The sequence below is a fragment of the Ostrinia nubilalis genome, chromosome 17, assembly GCF_963855985.1.
Source record: "Ostrinia nubilalis chromosome 17, ilOstNubi1.1, whole genome shotgun sequence".
Taxonomy (NCBI): Eukaryota; Metazoa; Arthropoda; class Insecta; order Lepidoptera; family Crambidae; genus Ostrinia; species Ostrinia nubilalis.
In genome coordinates, this window is record NC_087104.1 from 4,927,402 (window position 1) to 4,948,174 (window position 20,773).

Below are 20,773 nucleotides of genomic sequence, written 5' to 3' on the forward strand. Positions count from 1 at the left end.
ACGTTGACATTTATGTCAAATAGTGACGTCCATTATCGGTATCTTTTGGACAGAGAGCTACCGATAACAAAAAAAAAAGTATCGATAAAAGTATAGATCGCTCAACAAAAGTTGAGGCGGACGGTTCTCTTTTTGCAAAATTTTTAGCCTAAAAAATTAAAAACGTCATACGAATGGAAGGGATCCTTATAGTCCAGTCATTATAGTAAGTTCACCTCGGAATTCGAGATACCCAGCTGTAAGTCTGTAAATACGTGTATATTGACACCCTAAAAGTTGTCTCAAAACCTTCATATGGTAGGGTGTAAGCAACTATTAAATTTGAAGGTCAACGGTCACAAAAATCGGTTTTTTGCGCTTTTTTTGGAAATATCTCATTTCCTATGGGTTTTTTGCTATTTGTATTTATTATCAATATTGTAGAATACTAAATTCTCTACAAATTTTGTTTAAAAACTTTTTTTATACGGTGAACCGTTTTCGAGATAGAGGGCGGAGAGCGCGCGGTCACTGCATCACTTCAGGTCTACTTAAGCGGTTTAGATTTTTCATACAAAAGGATTTTCCCGCTAATTCCTGTGGGAATTTCGGGAATTCCTTGTTGTAACTAAGCTTTGAGTTTACTAAGGTACCTACATGCCAAATTTCAAGCGTCTAACTTCCGTTAAGCGTTTAGATTTTTCATACAAAAAAATTTTCCCGCTAATTCCTGTTCCCGTGGGAATTCCTAAGTATACTATAACCTGCCCAGGTGTATGAAGAATAACACTGGTCAACAAAAAAAATAAAATTGTTTGTTTCCTGTGATTTTTTTTCTGTTTCTATCTCAAATTGACGCATATTTTTTAAATATGGCAACAGTTTTTCTCTAACAGCTTTTGTTTTTAAGTTATAGCTATCTACCCTCATTTAATATTTTTACTTAGATTTTTGATTTAATTGGACAAAAAAATATATTTTGTTGGTGTTTTCGATATTGCTTCGTTATGAAGATGTTGTGTGCTTAATCCAGATGGCTTCTGCTATGTTTGTGGTAAATATAATATTTGAAAAACATCGAAAACCTCTATCGGACTTGATGAAAACTGCGTAACATCGACACTGTAATATAAATATTTGAAATTAAGTAATCAAGACCACAAATGAGTCATTTGTGTTCTTGAATAGGTGACATCTTTTAGGCCAACAAGGGGGCTACACAAAATTCCCGTTCCATGTGTATCTGGAATAGTCGTAACAAACAATAGCATTGGTTACAAAAAATTTGACCAGTGCGGCTTCCCGCACACACAACTTTTAGCTCTTCAGCTAAAGTTGATACAAACAATTTTATAAACGTGCCTTTAGTTAGCCAAGACCGTATCACCGTACTTCCACCACTTTATATTAAGCTCGGCATCTTGAAACAGTTTGTGAAGGCGCTTGACAAAATTGACGAATGTTTTAATTTTCTTTCACGAAATTTTTCAGGATTAAGCACAGAAAACTTAAAAGCTGGTAATTTTTGATGAGACTCGCATTAGGCAACTGGTGAATGATCGTAATTTTAAGAAATCAATGAGTGAAGTCCAGTCCTAAGCTTAAAATGATTGTTTTGGTTATAAGTAATTTCCTTATGCAAAAAGAGATTGTTGAGAGCATGCTATCCAACTTGCAAGAGCTAGGGTGCAACATGGGCATAAAAATACACTCCATGTACTCGCATTAACATCGATTTCCACAAAATGTGGGTGATTTTAGTGTGGAGCAGGATAAAAGTTTTCATTGGAATTTTCTGACAATGGGAGAAGGTTATCAGGGGCGTGGTGCTCATATATGAATGGCAGACCATTGCTGGAGTTTGCAACGAGATCTACTCAAACTTGCCTATTCAAGGAAATCATATAAAATATCATTTGCTAGTGTTCAATAGAAATTTTATTAGCACAATGTATAATTTTTCTTATTTTCTTGTCAAAATAATAAAACTCTATATTTTAAAAAGTAAAGCTGTTGGCGATCTCCCAGTATTTTTTTCATAATCAGGGCCATGGAAATACCCAACAACAGAAAAAAATTGAAGGAAAAAAAACATGTGTTGACCAGTGTAATTGTACCAAGTTTCGTTAAAATCCGTCGAGTAGTTTTTGTTTCTATAAGGAACATATTGATAATAAATACAAATAGCAAAAAACCCATAGGAAATGAGATATTTCCAAAAAAAGCGCAAAAAACCGATTTTTGTGACCGTTGACCTTAAAATTTAATAGTTGCTTACACCCTACCATATGTAGGTTTTGAGACAACTTTTAGGGTGTCAATATACAAGTATTTACAGACTTACAGCTGGGTATCTCGAATTCCGAGATTCTTACCTAATTTAAGCTTAAATGACTGGACTATTAGCGCGGCCAGCGTATAAATCTTTGCTTGTGTTGATGGCCTCAACTCTCGTTGCGCGTTCTCAGGTTGAGATTACTGCGCACCTGGCAGCCGTGACGTCACTCAGGGGACGGGACGAACAGAACAGGTGTGCGGGTAAGTGGGAGTGAGAGTCGTTTTCCCGTGAGGTTTGTATGTACGATTTCAGACTCGTAATTTATTTGCAAAAATTTTACCCGACAACTAAATAAGCATTCTTTTCGTATCGATTGAACGGTGGGTATTTTCTTAGCAAGCTTTTTTTTAAAAGAGTTTCGTTAGGTCCCCTCGTATTAAGCTAAATGTTATGCTTGTGTCAACGAATAGGCTCACCACAATAGTCAAACGGCGACAGGGTTTGAACCCGCATTCCTAGGATGTTGATTCAGCCAGTCCCTGTCCCCCTTCAAGATTCTGCTATCGTAATTTTAAACCCCCTTGTAAAATCCCCTACCCGATCATGATTCCAAATTTCGAACCCTGAACCTTACAGGCATTTTATCTCATCTTGACTTGATTAAATTAGCAGTTAGATTATGAATAAATATGGGAACGTTAAATAAAATCACACAAGATTTAAGTAATATAAAATCTATTGCCACAAATCTCATAACACAAACCTGTTCATAATACTGTGTCTCTTAATTACCAATGTAGTGTCATTCAGAGGTATGTGTGTATTATAAGGATAGCACAGACAGTTTATAAAAATATTCTACAAATACATAACAGGTTAACATTAATTTATCAGTGTATTTGATTTCAGTATACAATTTCTAAATTCCCACCCAACCAATATATTATTGAAATAAAATCTATAGTCAGTTTTTTTGCGTATTAAATAGATAAGTACAAAGATAGACAGTCAATCAGCCTAATTAAATAAGACCTAGTTTGTGATCTATATTAAACAATAATAAAAAGCTTGTCATATTAAATTAATGTTTACATCGTAAGGCCGAGGTAACACGGAAATAGTAATACTGTCACCCAAAAAATCATAAAGATTCTAACAGTAGAGAACCATTTTATCTTTGCTGTTTGTTATTTGTATCTTTGAATGATTTGTCTCTTTTTATCACACTGGAATCTACATTTGATAGAAAGTGACAAAGCATTATTAAGTTGTGTTGGGCAATACATTAAACTAGTATACAACCACGTGACAAGCAAATAATTATCTTTACGGGTACACTTACAGCTTGTATTTAATTCTTTTATTGGTAACTCGGCCTTATCGAGTTTTACAAAAGGTTTATCAAGCTAAACCATCATAAGGCCGTTTCCACAAGGCGGAGCAGAGCGGAGAAGTGTTTTGAATAACCAATCAGATTTCATTATTTCCACTTCTCTCTGCTCCGCTCCGATTTGGTGGAAGCCAGGCCTTAAGCCCACAGATGCTTAAAAATTATCTAATAAAACTTTCTATTTCAAATAAATTATTTTACGTTAAACAAACAGACCAGTACCTACATCAAATTTCTGACTCGGTTTTTAAAAAAGTATCACATTAAAAGCGTAAAATCAATACCATTTTTGTGATGCGCGTTTGTTTATTGTTATAGATATATTGTGCATTTTATTGTAGTGATTGAGCCATATTGCCCATACTTCGAACAGGATACAGTTACATTTGATACAGACACAATTCCCGCCTTAGGCAGTTCGATTTTTTCAAGTTATTTATAATTTAAAAAAAGGATAAAGTAACTTCTTCTGCAGGCAATATTGCACCTTATAGCGTGATTTTTGGATTGCACTTTGCGTAGAGCAGTGCCAGTATGTAAGTGTACTTTAAAATGGTTATTCTATACAATCTATTTACACAAAATGTCTACATTACAACTAATCTGTATACAGTAACTATATGAACAAGAAGTAGATAGAATACATAATTACATGATATACATTATACTTTATTGGTATTGCACAGCCGGGGTATTTGACCTTTCAGAGTTCCTATTTTATATCTAAATTTAATTGAAAAATATTATAAGGTTTTTAATATCATACTGCGTCATAATTATTTAATCATTGACTGAAGCGGGATAGAAATATTACGTTTTCTTTGAGATATTATGTTTTAAAATAGTAGTAGGTTTGTAGGATATAATAAAATATTTATACAATCAATTACCCCGTTGAAATATTAGTATACAGTTGTCGGTAGAAAACTTTGTTTGTACAAGATCCTAACTTAGTGACGAAAAGGCACCGCTAAGTATTCAAGATAAAAAGTATTGTCTTTTTAGAAACGCCGTGAAAACAGATAATGTACTTTATAAATGTGTGTAATGTAAATAAGTAAATAAATATACAAAAAACTTGGATGCGTTTAGTTCATTATAGCTATGACAGGAATTACATTAGAAAATTTAAATTACACTATATACGAGTAGTGAATCGAAATCCCAATGGTTTCCTAGCTAAAACATAATAAATATCAGAAAATAAATAACAGATATTTTATGTAAAATCTTTCGAAATTTTGAGTCATATTAAATTGCTGTTTGGGTCTTAATTTTAATAAATAAAAGCAATTAAAATTAAATTCCTTAACATTTAGTTGCGACAAAACTATGTATAACCCATCTTATTTACATATACTCTTACCTGTCACATATTGCACTAAATTTAAATAATAAATGTAAGGAGTAACAGAACTGGAATGATGGTTCCTACACTGTATGGTTAACAAAATAGGTTTTACTTAACAGTTATAAATGCTAATCAAATATGGTAAGACTAGGAATAAAATAAAGTGCCCACACACTAAAACAGGTGCACGTTTAAGTTACCACACGAATAGCTCCATTATTTTACATTGAAAGAAGTTTAGTTACTGCTGCAAAAATATAGCTTTTTATAACATTTGTACAAGCTTTATTACGTTGTGTAATTGAAATAACTCAAAATCTCTTTAACAGACCCTTAGCTATGTTGTGATAGAGTGTAAAATACGTTATTTACTTTCTCAGACTTATTGAGTCAAGACGATTTATAACGTCTGAAAGAATTTAGATTCTGACCTCCATTACCCCTGGGCCACACACATTGTGATAATTCAAAGATTCGCGCTATTGCGATGTATGTAGACAAGTATTCGCATATAATGATAATACATAGTTTATTTGACTGAAGACATACTATATTTCGGTGCTTTTTTGCATAGACATAAGAATTTACTCTGTCTATGAATGTTATAGCTATGTGTGTGACCTAAGGGTTACTGATAGAAGTTAACTTTCATGATAATAAAACAAAAGGAAGTTTCATAAGGACGTACTTTTAAGTTATTTCAATTACACTACCAATGGTAATTATATTAAGTTTTCTATTCTCTTCTATCTACGTGATTGGTATTTTTGTTTGATGTTTTAAAGTGTATTGAAAATACTTGTAGAAGAACGTAGAAACAAGTCACACTACACGAACTCTTTATTTCTAATTCATTTGTTATTTTATTTAAATCGGTGTTATAGGAATGATTGTTTCAATAAATACAAGTTGCTGCTAAAGGCTTGCAAATCACGGCAATTAACAAATTTCTACTAGAATTACATCTATATTCTATAGAATTGGTGTCGAAAGGTGTTCAAGACATATTGTAAAATAATTTAAGGGACTTTAAAAGTATTTGAATCACATTTTTCACTATATTGCCTCAATAATTCTCTCAATCATATTTTTATTATTTTGTGTTGAGAGATTTTAATTCTAAGTAGTAGAATATGTTTTATTTCTTATAAGAAAAATGTACTCTATCTCTTAAAAGTAAGAGTGCAATTTTTCTTACACTGGCAACACCTTTATTTAGTAATAACAACATATTCGATAAAATCAATCACGTTTCACCTTTCGATCAAATTGACATTTTAATTTAAAATTAGCAGTAAGAATCGCAGGTGAGCGAGCAGTGCAAATTGTTCTCGTCGTCTTAATTGTAACGTAATTCCACAAAAAATCGTGTGCATCTATCAAGTGACGGTGTGACACGCCGCGAACGCTCGCGGAACGTTCGCAGCGGCGTGAGCGCGCACTAACAGTCCTTACACTAAGACCAGAGTCAGACCGAGCCGAGCGAGCGTTCGCAGTTGCTACGTCGGCTCGTCTGATGACATCAGCGCTTCTGACTGCTCGTCCAAGTCGGAGATGTTCCTAATTGCTCTGTAATAGAAATGTTGGAAAACTTAATTTGGTACCTAACGAGAACCATCATCTAGAGAAGTTATAATTAATTGTTGATACATTAAAAACCACGAAGTGGAAGTTGTGCCAGATTATATCTCTTAATTAGAAGAAAACTGCAGTCTATCGCATAATACTTTTATAAATAGAACAGAAACCGAAAAAGGCCCAGACGGAGCCGCGCCCGCTGTACACCTTAGGTCATAGATACTCACGAGAATCCCTCTGCGGCCCGCAACCGGTTGGTCAGCCAGCTCACAGGTCTTGGCCGCGGTAGTTCTACTGTTCTAACACCGCTGCCGCGCCGGCCCAGACGGAGCCGCGCCCGCTGTACACTATTCATCATAAGTATCTAACTTACGAGAATCCCTCTGCGGCCCGTAACCGTTTGGTCAGCCAGCTCACAGGCCTCGGCCGCGGTAGTTCCAACACGGCCGCCGCCCAGCCAGCGGCCGCCAGAGCCGCCGCGGCGCCGGCCCAGACGGAGCCGCGTCCGCTGTAAGCCTCCACGCACACCGCCAACGGCAGAACTAGCCCCAGCATACTGGTCGCTGTCACTGTGCTGGTGAACGACCGGCCACTGTTGACAAACACGATCGTTCGTAAAAAAATAAAAAATACCTTTCCTTACTAAAGCCCGGTCTGTGAGCACGTAGAATTTTGTCCAATGACCCCAAGCAACCCATCCTTAAGACCTCAGCCTCGAGTTTAGCGGGCAGCGGGGCGGGAGCGGCGGCGGCGCGGGAGCGGGGCGGGCAACGCAGACCCGTTCTCGAAACAAGCGGGCAGCTTGCGCGGCGCTTTAGCGGCGCAGTGTTGTGTTCGGGGTTGTGTTGTCGAGATATTTGTTTTTATTCGCAAACGAAATGTCTGAACAACGGCGACAATTTATTTCGATCCAAATTTATTCCTAACGCTCGATTTATTGTGTGCAAAAGAAGGAGTGCGCTGCCTACTCGTTGCCCGCTCCCGCGCCGCTGCCCGCTCGTTGCCCGCTCCCGCGCCGCCGCCGCTCCCGCCCCGCTGCCCGCTAAACTCGAGGCTGAGGCCTAACGCTCGCGCGCAATTATGTTGCTGTCGCGCTCGCACACTCACTGCGGGCGCCCGTCGCACAGTCGCGACAGCAATATAATTACGCGCGAGCGATAAGGATGGGTAACTTGGGGTCATTGGACAAAATTTTACGTGCTCGCAACCAGACTATAGGCACTTGTCGACAGAGACATTAGCAAGCCTGTCGAGTGTAGATATTAGTCATTCATAAGGTTTTCGTTTTAATACATCGAATGCCAACTACGCAATATTGCGTTGATAGGTTCAGCAGTGGACGTCCTGTGGCTGAGGCTGATGATGATTGTAAAAATAAATGAGTTTTTTAGGCAAAACAAGGCAGGTATTTGACCGCACGGTGTTAAGTAAGATGCAGTCTAGGATGGTACATATTTACCCTGTAAGTGTCTATTCAACTCGCGCCTTGAAAAGGCCCGGATTATAGTGTTCAGGAAAGACAGCAGCAGGCAGCGAATTCCAGTCCCTAGCTGTTCGTATTATAAAAGACTAGCGGCCGCCCGCGACTTCGTACGCGTGGATCCCGTTTTACCCCCTTCATCTATCTTACGCGGTTTAGATTTTTTCATACAAATGTTTTTTCCCGCTAACTCCCGTTTTGCAATATCCTGTTGTAACTAAGCTTTAAGTATACTAAGGTACCTGCATGCCAAATTTCAAGCGTCTAACTTAAGCGGTTTAGATTTTTCATACAAAAGGATTTTCCCGCTAATTCCCGTTCCCGTAGGAATTTCGGGAATTTCTTTCTTAGTGCACCTCTACGGTAGTCAGAAAATTGATATCTTCATTTTAATTATTTTAATTTTCATACAAATCGGATTGTATAAAATTTATTTTGTATGAAAATTTAAAATAATTAAAATGAAGATATCAATTTTCTGACTTCACCATACCATTTATATGCCTATGTTAACATGGGCTAGTGTCGGCTCATATACCCATTTACCTAACACCCTGTATATTAAGATTTATGAGTTTTTTCACTCACAGCAGCCACAGCGACTCGAGCAGCAGCGGGCCGAGCGCGGCGTCGAGCAGCAGCCAGCTCCACAGCCGCGCCGGCGGCAATTCCGCTCGCTCCGCCCCGCCTGCTGCCAGCGCCGCGCCTAAAAGCCACACGAGGCAGCCGATCGCGCACCCCACTAAACCTGATGAGAATAAAATTATAATTAAAAAAAAACTTTTTTAAAAACAAGCTTTATTCTGAAACTAGCTTTCCGCCCGCGGCTTCGCCCGCGTGGAATTTTGTCTGTCACAGAAAAACTTTATCGCGCGCGTCCCTGTTTCAAAAACCGGGATACTATGTTCTTTCCCGGGACTCAAACTATCTCTATGCCAAATTTCATCAAAATCGGTTGCGAGGTTTAAGCGGGAAAGCGTAACAGACAGACAGACAGACAGAGTTACTTTCGCATTTATAATATTAGTTGGGATGCAGTTGTACTACGTACGTAGTAGTTTTTTTAACTATAATTTTATTTTACAATTTTTAGTTGTTTATCGATCTCAGGATGATTGGTGAATTTTGACATATCTGTCAATGTCATGTAAAAATAACCAATCATGCAGCATTTGGACCTCGCGTCTACGTATTGCCATCTGGCGGATTATTCATTCGCGAAAACGCTCATTAATGGAAACTAGCGCCTGTAATTGAACGCGCCTAGCAGCCACACGAGGCAGCCGCTCGCGCACCCCACTAGACCTGATGAGGAAAACAATACTATTGGAACTTGTTTGAACTTACAGGGAGCATACAAGTATTACGTAACGCAATTTTTGAAGATTTTAGACTCCCCCTCCCCCCCTTGTAACGCACCGTAACGTTTTGTTTTTCTGTACCCCCCTCCCCCTCTCTAAACGTTACATAACACTCAAGTGACCATTTAACAGATGGATAGCGATTAATCCCAACTTAACAGTTTTATAGCCATAAAAGTTGGCTCTAATACAATCGAAAAATGACGACCAGACTATAATACAATCGAAGGATTCCCCGTAAAACGTAAACGAAAAGGGTTGCCAATTTGCGAGTTTTAATTCCCTAAATTTTTATTAAAAAAAAAAGAAACAATGTTACGTAACGTCTTGTAAGAAAGACCCCCTCCCGCCCCTGTAACGTAAAGTTTTACGAGACCCCCCTCCCCCCTAAATTGCGTTACGTAATACTTGAATGCTCCCATTAGTGCAGATACCGTCAGAATAAAATTGAACATGTGACATCTTTTAGAAATAAATATATTTTACTTTTTTGTCTTAGGACTAAGTCTGCGGGCACAAAACTGGCGACGGCCGAGCGATTGGCGGGGCGACACGACTCGGAGCGGCGCACGGTGGGCGAGAAATCGACCTCCCCTTTCATAGGATTTTTAAAAAAAAATTTTTACTTTTTGGCACTTTAAAGTATGCAGGTGTTTTAAACACATTATAACATTAAATTAAATAGTATTCACGGGCCTCGTCTCGTCTTGTACACCACGTAATGTGTCATTTTGTGTTTCAAATGTATGAAAATGAAAACTAATTACCTCATAACTTTTTCCGGTCTTGCTCGGTCAGGCTGAAACTTTCAGGTATTGTTACCGAGTCTGTAAGGAAGCTGCACGATCTTTTACTTTGATCCCGAACGGTCCCGATTAGGAGTTACGAATGAAAATAACATGCGATTTTTTTCTGATATTCCCGTTTAAATAATGTATTACTTCGGTACGACAGACAGAAAAATAATAAGTATGAGCTAGCTCCATTACACAACAAATACCAAATCACATAAAACAAATGAAAACATACCTATCGTTTGTATATTATGATAAAATAAAAATATAAAAATTTAAGTTTTAAAGGAAGGCACTATCAATACTGGGTTAATAGTTAAAAATTTTACCGTTTGACATTTCAGAATCGTTTCACTGTACATTTTACTGTTGCCAAATGTTTATTGCTTAAAACTTAAAAACAATTTTATTCTTTAACTATCCCCGTAAACTTAAATGAAGGTAAGTAATGTTTACAACATTATCTCATCAAATGCGGGTAGTAATTTATTACCATACTGTTAGTGAGGGTATTTAATAACGCTGTACTCTTAATATTTACCCTCGTAATACACTGATAATAATAAAATGTCACTTCACTTATCATTACTGGTACTTAATACCTTAACGTTATCCTTACGCAAATTTTTAATTATTGAAAATGGAAGGGCTTTTTTCTAATCTCGACGTGTTTGTGTACATGAGACAAACATCCTTTAACGCGGACTTGCTGTTTGAAAAAGTGGTCAATTCAGTGAAATTTTCTCTGTCCGAAAAACAGAAGACCGATCTTAAAACATTTTGTGCTACATATACCAGTAATCTTAAGCGAAAATGGAAATCTGCCAACAGCACACTGGACAATTTTAAGGTGAAGTTCGCTGGCTGGTTGGATTCAGAAATTAAATGGCCGGACTTTGTTGTAATAAACGAAGAAATATCTTATATGATGTTGGATAGTGAACTTTCAACTCCTAGTACATCATCCAGTCCTAATGTTCCTCGTAATGTCTCTGTGTCGACATCAACCACTCCATTTAGAGCTCGAAAAAGTTTTGAAGATCTAAGTCCCCTTCAAAAAAGAAGAAGAACTGAAAATCTTATTGCAGAAAATGATTTTGATACGTTAGCTCATGCTCTGGCCAATAAACCAGGAGAAAACCAAAATCAAACGGACTTCGCTGAGTTAGTGAAACATTTAATCAAACACCCTAATGACGCATCAATGCTTCTAGCTTGCCTCAAATCACCAAAGCGATCTTGTCCTGCTGAAAAAGCACTGGGTATGTTGACATCACTAAATTTATCAAAATGGCAATATATTGTATTGAGGCAGATGTTAAAAGATATGGGATGTGATATATTCCCATCTTATGATGCTGTGAGAAATGAGAAAAATGAGAAAAAAGAAGGTATGATAATAACAGATACTGGCGTTAAACTTAAACTACAATCTATTTTGGACATTACGGTAAAGAGGCTGTTCAAGACTCTGGAAACAAAAGCAGATGAAAATAAATTGTCTTTGATCAGTAAGTGGGGCTTTGATGGTGCATCTGGACACAGTAACTACAAGCAGACTATGGAAGGTGATGATTCCAGCATATTCATGTGTTCATTTGTACCATTGAAAATGGTACGAGATGATACTGCTGAAATTATATGGGAAAATCCCAAAGCCTCCTCAACTTTTTATTGCCGGCCTATTTATTTTAAATTTGCCAAGGAAAATGATTTAAACATTAAAGAAGAAATGACAAAAATTGAAACAGAAATTTCAGCTTTACAGCCATCAGTTGACGGAAGTGCAAAGGTGAACCATAAACTGCATATGACCATGATAGATGGCAAGATAACCTCACACTTATCAGATACCTCCACAGCGACATGCGATATCTGTAAAGCAAAACCGAGCGAAATGAATAACCTCGACATGGTATTGCAGAGACACCATTCTGTGGATATGTTTAAATTTGGCCTATCTTCCCTTCATGCACGAATTAGATGTATGGAATGTATCTTACATGTTGCTTACCGCCTTGATTTTAAGCAATGGCAAGCTAAAGGAGAGAATTTGAAGTCACAATTAGCTAGCAAGAAAAAAACCATTCAAGATAAATTTCGAGCTGAAATGGGATTGCTCGTGGACGTGGTTAAACAAGGTGCAGGGAATTCCAATGACGGGAACACTGCGAGAAGGTTTTTTGCAAATCCTGGGGCAACTGCACAAATTACGGGAGTGGATGAGGAACTCATAAAGAGATTTGGTGTGATTCTTCAAGTAATATCTTGTGGAGAGTATGTTGATGTGGAAAAGTTCCGTGAATATTGTGCTACAACAGCTCGAAGATATGTCGAGCTCTATGCTTGGTATTATATGCCGGCAAGCGTGCATAAATTACTCCTGCATGGTGCTGAAATAATTGAGCACAACAATTTTATTCCAATCGGCAAACTCTCTGAAGAGGCATCGGAAGCACGGAACAAAGATTTTAAGAAATTCAGAACCTTCCACTCTCGTAAGACCAGTAGGATTGCTACAAATGAGGATATCATCCATAATTTATTAATATCTTCTGACCCATACCTGTCTAGTTTTAGACCTAAGATGAGTCAGATTCGTAATAAACCTCTTTCAGATGAAGCCAAATTGTTATTAAATCATAGTGTAACTAAGGCAAATATTGAATTTGTAGATATAGGGAACCTGTCTGACTGTGACACTGATTAATTTATTGATTTTTCGATTTTTCATTATGTTATTTGTGAAACTTGATATCTTTTTAATTACAGCAATTTTCAAGTGTACTCTATTTTTTTCTCATCGATAGATGATTTTCCTTAAAATTAAAATACAAACACAAGGTACAAACACACGTACATAAATATAAACACACACACAATATTTATGTTTTTAAAACATTCACATCCAAATATGGATGTTATGTTTTGATTCATAACTTCTGATCGGGACCGTTCGGGATCGAGGTAAAATATCACATAGCTTTGTTAAGGACTCGGTAACAATACCTGAAAGTTTCAGCCTGACCGAGCAAGACCGGAAAAAGTTATGAAGTAATTAGTTTTCATTTTCATACATTTGAAACACAAAATGACACATTACGTGGTGTACAAGACGAGACGAGGCCCGTGAATACTATTTAATTTAATGTTATAATGTGTTCAAAACACCTGCATACTTTAAAGTGCTAAAAACTAAATTTTTTTTTTTTAAATCCTATGAAAGGGGAGGTCGATTTCTCGCCCACCGTGCGGCGCCGCGGCGGCGGTGAGGAATAATATTGCATTGCAATCGCCCCGCCCGTTTCGTGCGCGTCACCATAAAGAAGTAAGGGTAAGGAGTGTTGCAACGCGACTGTGAAAAAATAATGGAAACTAGCGCCTAGAAGCCACACGAGGCAGCCGCTCGCGCAGCCCACTAAACCTGATGAGAAAAACAGAACTCTTGGAACTTGATTGAACTTGTTTAGTGCAGATACCGCCAGAAAAATTGTACATGTGGACATCTTTTAGAAATAAATACTTTTTACTTTTTTGTCTTAGGATTAAGTCTGCGGGCACGAAACTGGCGACGGCCGAGCGATACGACACGACTCGGAGAGGCGCCGCGGCGGCGATGAGGAATAATATTGCATTGCAATCGCCCCGCCCGTTTCGTGCGCGTCACCATATCAATCAATCAATGCGCGGGGGTAAGGAGTGTTGCAACGCGACTGCGAAAAATTAATGGAAACTAGCGCCTGTAATTGAATGCGCCTAGCAGCCACACGAGGCAGCCGCTCGCGCAACCCACTAGACCTGATGAGAAAAACAATACTCTTGGAACTTGTCCATGAACCACACTAAAACCAGGCTTGTTCATCTCCGCGAGTTTGCGTGGAAAACAAAATACGCGCGACGGCACCTCCTGAGATATTTAACCTACAGGACAATCACGAGCGAGCATTGACGCACGCACGTGTATTCTTCACCCATTTGCATTGTAAAGACTAAACTATGTATGTAAAAACGGTGGTGCAATTAATACTGTGAAGTATTTTAACTGCCTGAATAATAATAGAGCGCAGCCCACTAAACCTGATGAGGAAAACAAACGTTTTTTCCAACTAGTCTTAGAACTAAGTATGGGGACACAAAACGGAGCGGCACACGAGGCAGCCGCTTGCGCACCCCACTAAAACTGATTAGCAAAACAGAACTCTCTTGGAACTAGTCTTAGGACTAAGTTTTCGGACACAAAACAGACGACGGCCGAGCGATGGGCGGGGCGATGCGATTCGGAGCGGCGGCGATGAGGAAGAGTATTGCTATCGCCCCGCCCGTTTTGTGCGCGTCACCATAAGGCGAGTTTTAGAGTCGCGCTGACCGCTCGCTGATCGTCGGCGCTGACAGATCAATATGTATGTAATGAGGGCTATCGTTTTTATACTTAACAGTTGGCACCCCTGGCGATTGACAGGACCTTACTCTACAGTGGCGCCATCTTGATGAGTGCAAATGCGATAGTCCTCCTACCACTTTAGCGCTCACCAGTTGGTGCCACTGTCTTCGCTACTAGCAAGTGACAGGACCTTACTCTACAGTGGCGCTAACTGGTGAGCGCTAAAACGATAGCCCTCATTGAAGGGAACGTTCCTGAGTGACGCTGATCGCTCGGCGCCGACGCTTCATACATTTCGGCTGTCAGCGATGACGGTCAGCGTGCGTCAGCGTGACTCTAAAACCAGCCTAATATAGATACTGTCATGTTGTTGCATGTCGTAATCAAATCAAAGTGACCGACACAGCTCACAGAATTACTAAAATCAAGTGGAAGTGGGCGGGCTACATTATACATAGCTCGCAGACGATGGCCGTTGGGGCAGAAAAGTTCTCGAGTGGCGACTACGGGCTGGAAGACGTAGCGTGAGCAGGCCTCCTACTAGGTAGACCGACGATCTGGTGAAGGTCACGGGAAGAACCTGGATGCGGGCAGCGCAAGACCGTTCATTATGGAAAAGCTTGGGGGAGGCCTTTGTCCAGCAGTGGACGTCATTTGGCTGAAACGACGATTACGCGTATGATTTTGACGTCATACTGGTGGTGACTACGTGAATAACATGCAGGAGCGAATGTTTTGTCATGGACAAAACCAACTAGTATCGGGGAGCTTTGCAAAGCGCGAATTCGAATACGCAAAATCAACTACACCCACAAACAACGTATTTATAAATTCTAACGTAAAATAGCAGCTGTCACAAACTTACCAACAAGTAGCGGTGAATTGATCCCGTCTCCTTTCCTGAGCTCCCGTCGGAAGAGCAGCAGATGGACGGCGTAGAACACGGCTGAGCCTAGCGCAGCCAGCACCGCCTTCCAGCTGTTCGTATGACTCTCTGATATGCCCAAAACTACCTGTAATAATAATATTGATGTGTGAATATCCTTACTTTATAATAAACACGCACTTTGACAGCGACAGTCTGTCAGTGGGCGCTTGTGCGAATACAGCGCCGAATGAAAACAAACTCTAATACCTAAGGGGTAACGTACACTCTTAAATGGATGCTGAACATATTTACCAGTCCCGCGGCAGTCAGCAGCACTGACACGCACTTTGACAGCGACAGTCTGTCAGTGGGCGCTTGTGCGAACACCGCGCCGAATGACAGCGCTAGTGATGCGGTTGTAGAAGTGTAGATATTGGCCGAACTCGCCGGCCCGTACAAGATACTCAGCCGGTACAAATAGTTTGATATGAACCACTGTAACAATAAAATTTGTTTTTTATTGTATTGTTATTGTGTGATCAAGGCCAAATCAGTTACGCTAATCGATTTAAATATAATGGCATGACTTATCTCATTATGTAAACTGGATACTGGATAGATAAGGAACCTTTACCTACCTATTGTTTTATAGTCTAATAACATTATTAGTTTTTAGTTATTAAACTTTTGGAAAGTAGTATGATAATATTTTGGATATTATTTATGTTAATTATGTCTTTATGAGAGATTAGAACTTAAAAAAGCTGTCTAACTTCTGATGTGTCCGAATATTCTGTAGCGCGTTTTGACGCAGCCCATGAAAAACATGCAAATGTCGCCTCTCCTGACATAAAACGCACAAGTTCAATACTTACTGGTATACAGAACAAAACAGCCAGCTTGAGGTGCCTCCGAGTGGCCGCGGCGGCTGCTCTGCGCTGCGCATACTCTGTAGCGCGCACTGACGCCGCCCACGATAGCCGCGCTAGTAGCGCACTGATAGTGTTTTGTTTCCTTGAGACAAGTTCAATACTCACTGGTATACAGAACAAAACAGCCAGCTTGAGGTGCCTCCGAGTAGCCGCGGCGGCAGCTCTGCGCTGCGCATATTCTGTAGCGCGCACTGACGCCGCCCACGATAGCCGCGCTAGTAGCGCACTGATAGTGTTTTGTTTCCTTGAGACAAGTTCAATACTCACTGGTATACAGAACAAAACAGCCAGCTTGAGGTGCCTCCGTGTAGCCGCGGCGGCTGCTCTGCGCTGCGCATACTCTGTAGCGCGCACTGACGCCGCCCACGATAACCGCGCTAGTAGCGCCTCGCCCGCCATCGCAGCGGACATAACTCGCACCTAAATATATATGTATATTATAAATATTTGCTGTAAATTAATAATTTTCCTGATCATCAATATTATTTCCAAATTCGATAAATAAGTTTTTTTTCCTATTCCTGTTTCCTCGTTTTTGCAATCGACACTGGCAAGATACGTGTCCCAAAATTCAACGATAAGCTGGCACCGTAGGGTGGACATGGTCATGACCACTTTAGAAAAAACAATAAAAAAAAATTTAGATAAATTACTTCTTTTGATTGTTACTAGTCTAGTGATTGTAATATTAATGAACTGAAATCAACATGTTTAAATACATACAAAAATATATCCTTAGAAGAGTACCCAGATAAAATTATAAACAAGATTTATTTATCTTTGGGCTGATTTTTCAATTGTTAGATATCTTTTAACTGAAGAATAACCTTGTAATTTTGACATATTTCCGATAGTAAAACTGTCAGAGTGCCAAACTTATTCTTTAGTTAAAAGTTATCGGACGATTGAAAAATCAGACCTTAGAATGAATCTTAAATAAAAAATGTTACCTCCGCCACTTTGTTGAACCGAACAGCTCTGGGTGCTGCATCGTCACTGTCAGTGGTCTCCCCTGCTCTGACGGGCACAAAAGTCGAGTCCCCCTTCAACAATGATAAATATTATTAATTACAGGCAAAATGTATAAGTTTATTTTATTATTGCTGTGCCCTAACAGGGTGCTGATGACATAATGAGAGCAGCGAGTGAACAGGCAGAAGTGAAGCAGGATGTTTTTGCCCATGCCACAAGAATGAACAAACAAATATTTTTAATTAACTTAATTTATTGTAGCCAAAATCTGTTTGTGAAAATAAAAGTTTTATATTTTATTTAATTAATTTACAGGGTGCATGTGATGCACTACCATCATACCATTTACTGACTGTCAAACCACACATGTAATGCAAATAAATGATTTAATTTTACTGACACTCAATGCAATTAAATTTGTCAATGTATATAGCATTTCAATTCAACACTGATGTCTATCACAATAAAATAAAAAAAATAATGTAATCACCAGAAAATGCAGAGTATTTAAAAAAAAGGTAATTATACTCACCAAGCTATTAGTAGACTCGGTGAAATAATTCTCATCATCTGTTTCAGCTGTCGGCTCTAACAGTTGCTGAAATTACAAAAATAAGTTAGGTGCTGAATGAACAGGCACATTTTTGAACATATAGAAACAATAAATGATTACCTAACCTACCTAATAAGTTAGTCCTAGTAACTCAATCTTTTGTCATAAAGTTTAGTGTGAATCTTTCCATAGAACTTTTTTAAATAACAATCTCAGAGGTTTTAGTTTTTTGTACAGTACATAAATATTTTTTAATAGACAATTCATGTATTTTTGCTAATAAATTTTATTGATATTATAAGAGCTCTATAGCATTAAATAATTGAGACTTACAGTGTAGTCGGCAGGTCGACAGGGGTCCCTTGTAGGAGGCGCAAAGCACAGCACCAATAGGTAGACAAATAACATAGAACTCCGCACATAGGTCACAAGGAATGGCCTGTCCAACTTCTTTTCAACATATATAAACTGTAAAAAATATAAACATATAGTAATCACCTGTAAACAAAGAATTAACGCGTAAATAGAAACTCCTCTACTTACTTTTGTCAGTTCTGATGATGCGACCCATAGAACCACCACCAAAAATAAAACAAATACACCGAAAGCGAATTTTCTCTTGCTGACATTCTGGGTGGATTCCTTATTGTTTTTATTATTAGGAAATACACGAAAATAGTTGTGGCACAAAGTCAACATGAAGATGAATGAAGAAGTCCAATGAGCTAAATTTTGTTCATACGAACAGTGGCATGTCAATGTTTTTGCACTGATTAGATATTATTAAAAATGCTTTATTTAACGATTAAAACACTTAAATCATTGGCATTTATACCATGAAAATGGTAAAACTTGCACAGGAACCGTAAAAATGGTAACAAAATATTTGACAGTTTGAAATTTGACAATTGACTGACAGGTGTCTCATTGAAACTTTTTAAAATTTTCATTAGTGGCTTTGGATTCTAGTCATTTAGTTACTGTACTCAATGGATCTAGCTAGCTTCTTGACTTGAGCCATCTACCCCTGTGATCTACGGCCCTGAGACTGCGCATTGAGAAGTTCGTTCGCATGTAACTGCATACAAAAAAATGCTATTAGAATTTGGAACAGCACAAGTTAATTTTTTAATTAAAATTCATAACCGGTATCTGAGCCCCGATTACGGTAACTTTTAACGCACAGATATGGATTAGAGTAGATACAGCAAGTTGATCGTCAAAGCGTGCCATTCCGATATGTCCAAATGGACATACATGGTCGAGTGATGTTCATGTAATCCGATTACAACAATCGGTTACGATGATTTTACGAGGACAGTAGTACGAACACGGTAGAAAGAAGAAATTATTTACAGATTGAGAATTGTAATTAACAGCACAAGTAACAAATAATTAATTAGAATAAAGTAGCAGTAGAAGAAGTATAAAGTAGCATTGTTTTTAATACATATCCTGCGATGTACTCTTAAGAGTTAAAACCATGGTCCCTGTATGTGGTGCACTCATACCGATCCCAAGGAACCGTACTTACTCATCAATAAGACACACACTGATGCATGTATTCATGCACTTGACAAATTTATGTCTTGAAACGCTTGTAGGGTAAAAAAAATAACGAGATTTGACGATTTGTAAGAATTAATTTATTTTAAAAAGGTAAATAAAGATGTTTTTGGTTTTGTATTTAAGAAATTATCAGTTTTATCGGAATTAATTAATTTTTGAATCGAGTCACACGATATCATTCGATGACTTTGCAAATGCAGTACGATGATACGATTACTTTTACGTTGCGGCAATCACTAAAATTCGCTAAAATGACACTAATGACGTTTAAAAAGTGGCACGCTCGGCTTCATACAATTTTTGACACATGCTGCATCTATCCATATCTGTGTTTTAACGTTTCCAATCCAGACACGCTTCTCGATTCTGCGATACGATTGGTCGTTCAACAGCGTACGTCAGCTGTTTTGACCAATCGTATTGCAGAATCAGAAACGCGTCTGGATTGTAGACGTTAAAAGTTACCGTAATCGGGGCTCTGCTAAAGATTAACCGACCAACCGATAAAACTACCATGACCTTTGCTACTATGGTTGACCATGAAGAAGAAAAAAAATGCGCCAACGAATGAAATCACAGATAAGTTAGAGTAGATGCAGCAAGTTGATCGTCAAAGCGTGCCATTCCGATATGTCCAAATGGACATACATGGTCGAGTGATGTTCATGTAATCCGATTACAACAATCGGTTACGATGATTTTACGAGGACAGTAGTACGAACACGGTAGAAAGAAGAAATTATTTACGGATTGAGAATTGTAATTAACAGCACAAGTAACAAATAATTAATTAGAATAAAGTAGCAGTAGAAGAAGTATAAAGTAGCATTGTTTTTAATACATATCCTGCGATGTACTCTAAGAGTTAAAACCATGGTCCGTGTATGTGGTGCACTCATACCGATCACAAGGAACCGTACTTACTTTTATAACAATAAGACACACACTGATCCATGTATTCATGCACTTGACCAATTTTTGTCTTGAAATGCTGGTAGGGTAAAAAAAAATAACGAGATTTGACGATTTGTAAGAATTAATTTATTTAAAAAGGTAAATTAAAGATATTTTTGGTTTTGTATTTAAGAAATTATCAGTTTTATCGGAATTAATTAATTGTCGAATCGAGTCACACGATATCTTTCGATGACTTTGCGAATGCAGTACGATGATACGATTATTTTTACGTTGCGGCAATCACTAAAATTCGCTAAAATGACACTAATGACGTTTAAAAAGTGGCACGCTCGGCTTCATAATTTTTTTTTCACATGCTGCTGTGAATGA

General features: G+C 38.4%; 1 protein-coding gene across 1 annotated transcript; it reads right to left on the reverse strand.

Annotated features, from left to right (window-relative positions):
* Positions 1–6,497: 6,497 nt before the first annotated feature.
* Positions 6,498–18,822, reverse strand: LOC135080215 (uncharacterized). Its single transcript, XM_063974898.1, has 10 exons — positions 18,461–18,822; positions 18,251–18,385; positions 17,897–17,962; positions 17,343–17,435; positions 16,660–16,812; positions 15,773–15,955; positions 15,458–15,605; positions 8,645–8,804; positions 6,950–7,168; positions 6,498–6,567 (listed from the first exon to the last, which is right to left on the reverse strand). Exons 1-10 carry the CDS (start codon positions 18,614–18,616, stop codon positions 6,498–6,500), a joined length of 1,383 nt encoding a protein of 460 aa, XP_063830968.1. The 5' UTR covers positions 18,617–18,822.
* Between the last annotated feature and the right edge of the window lie 1,951 nt (positions 18,823–20,773).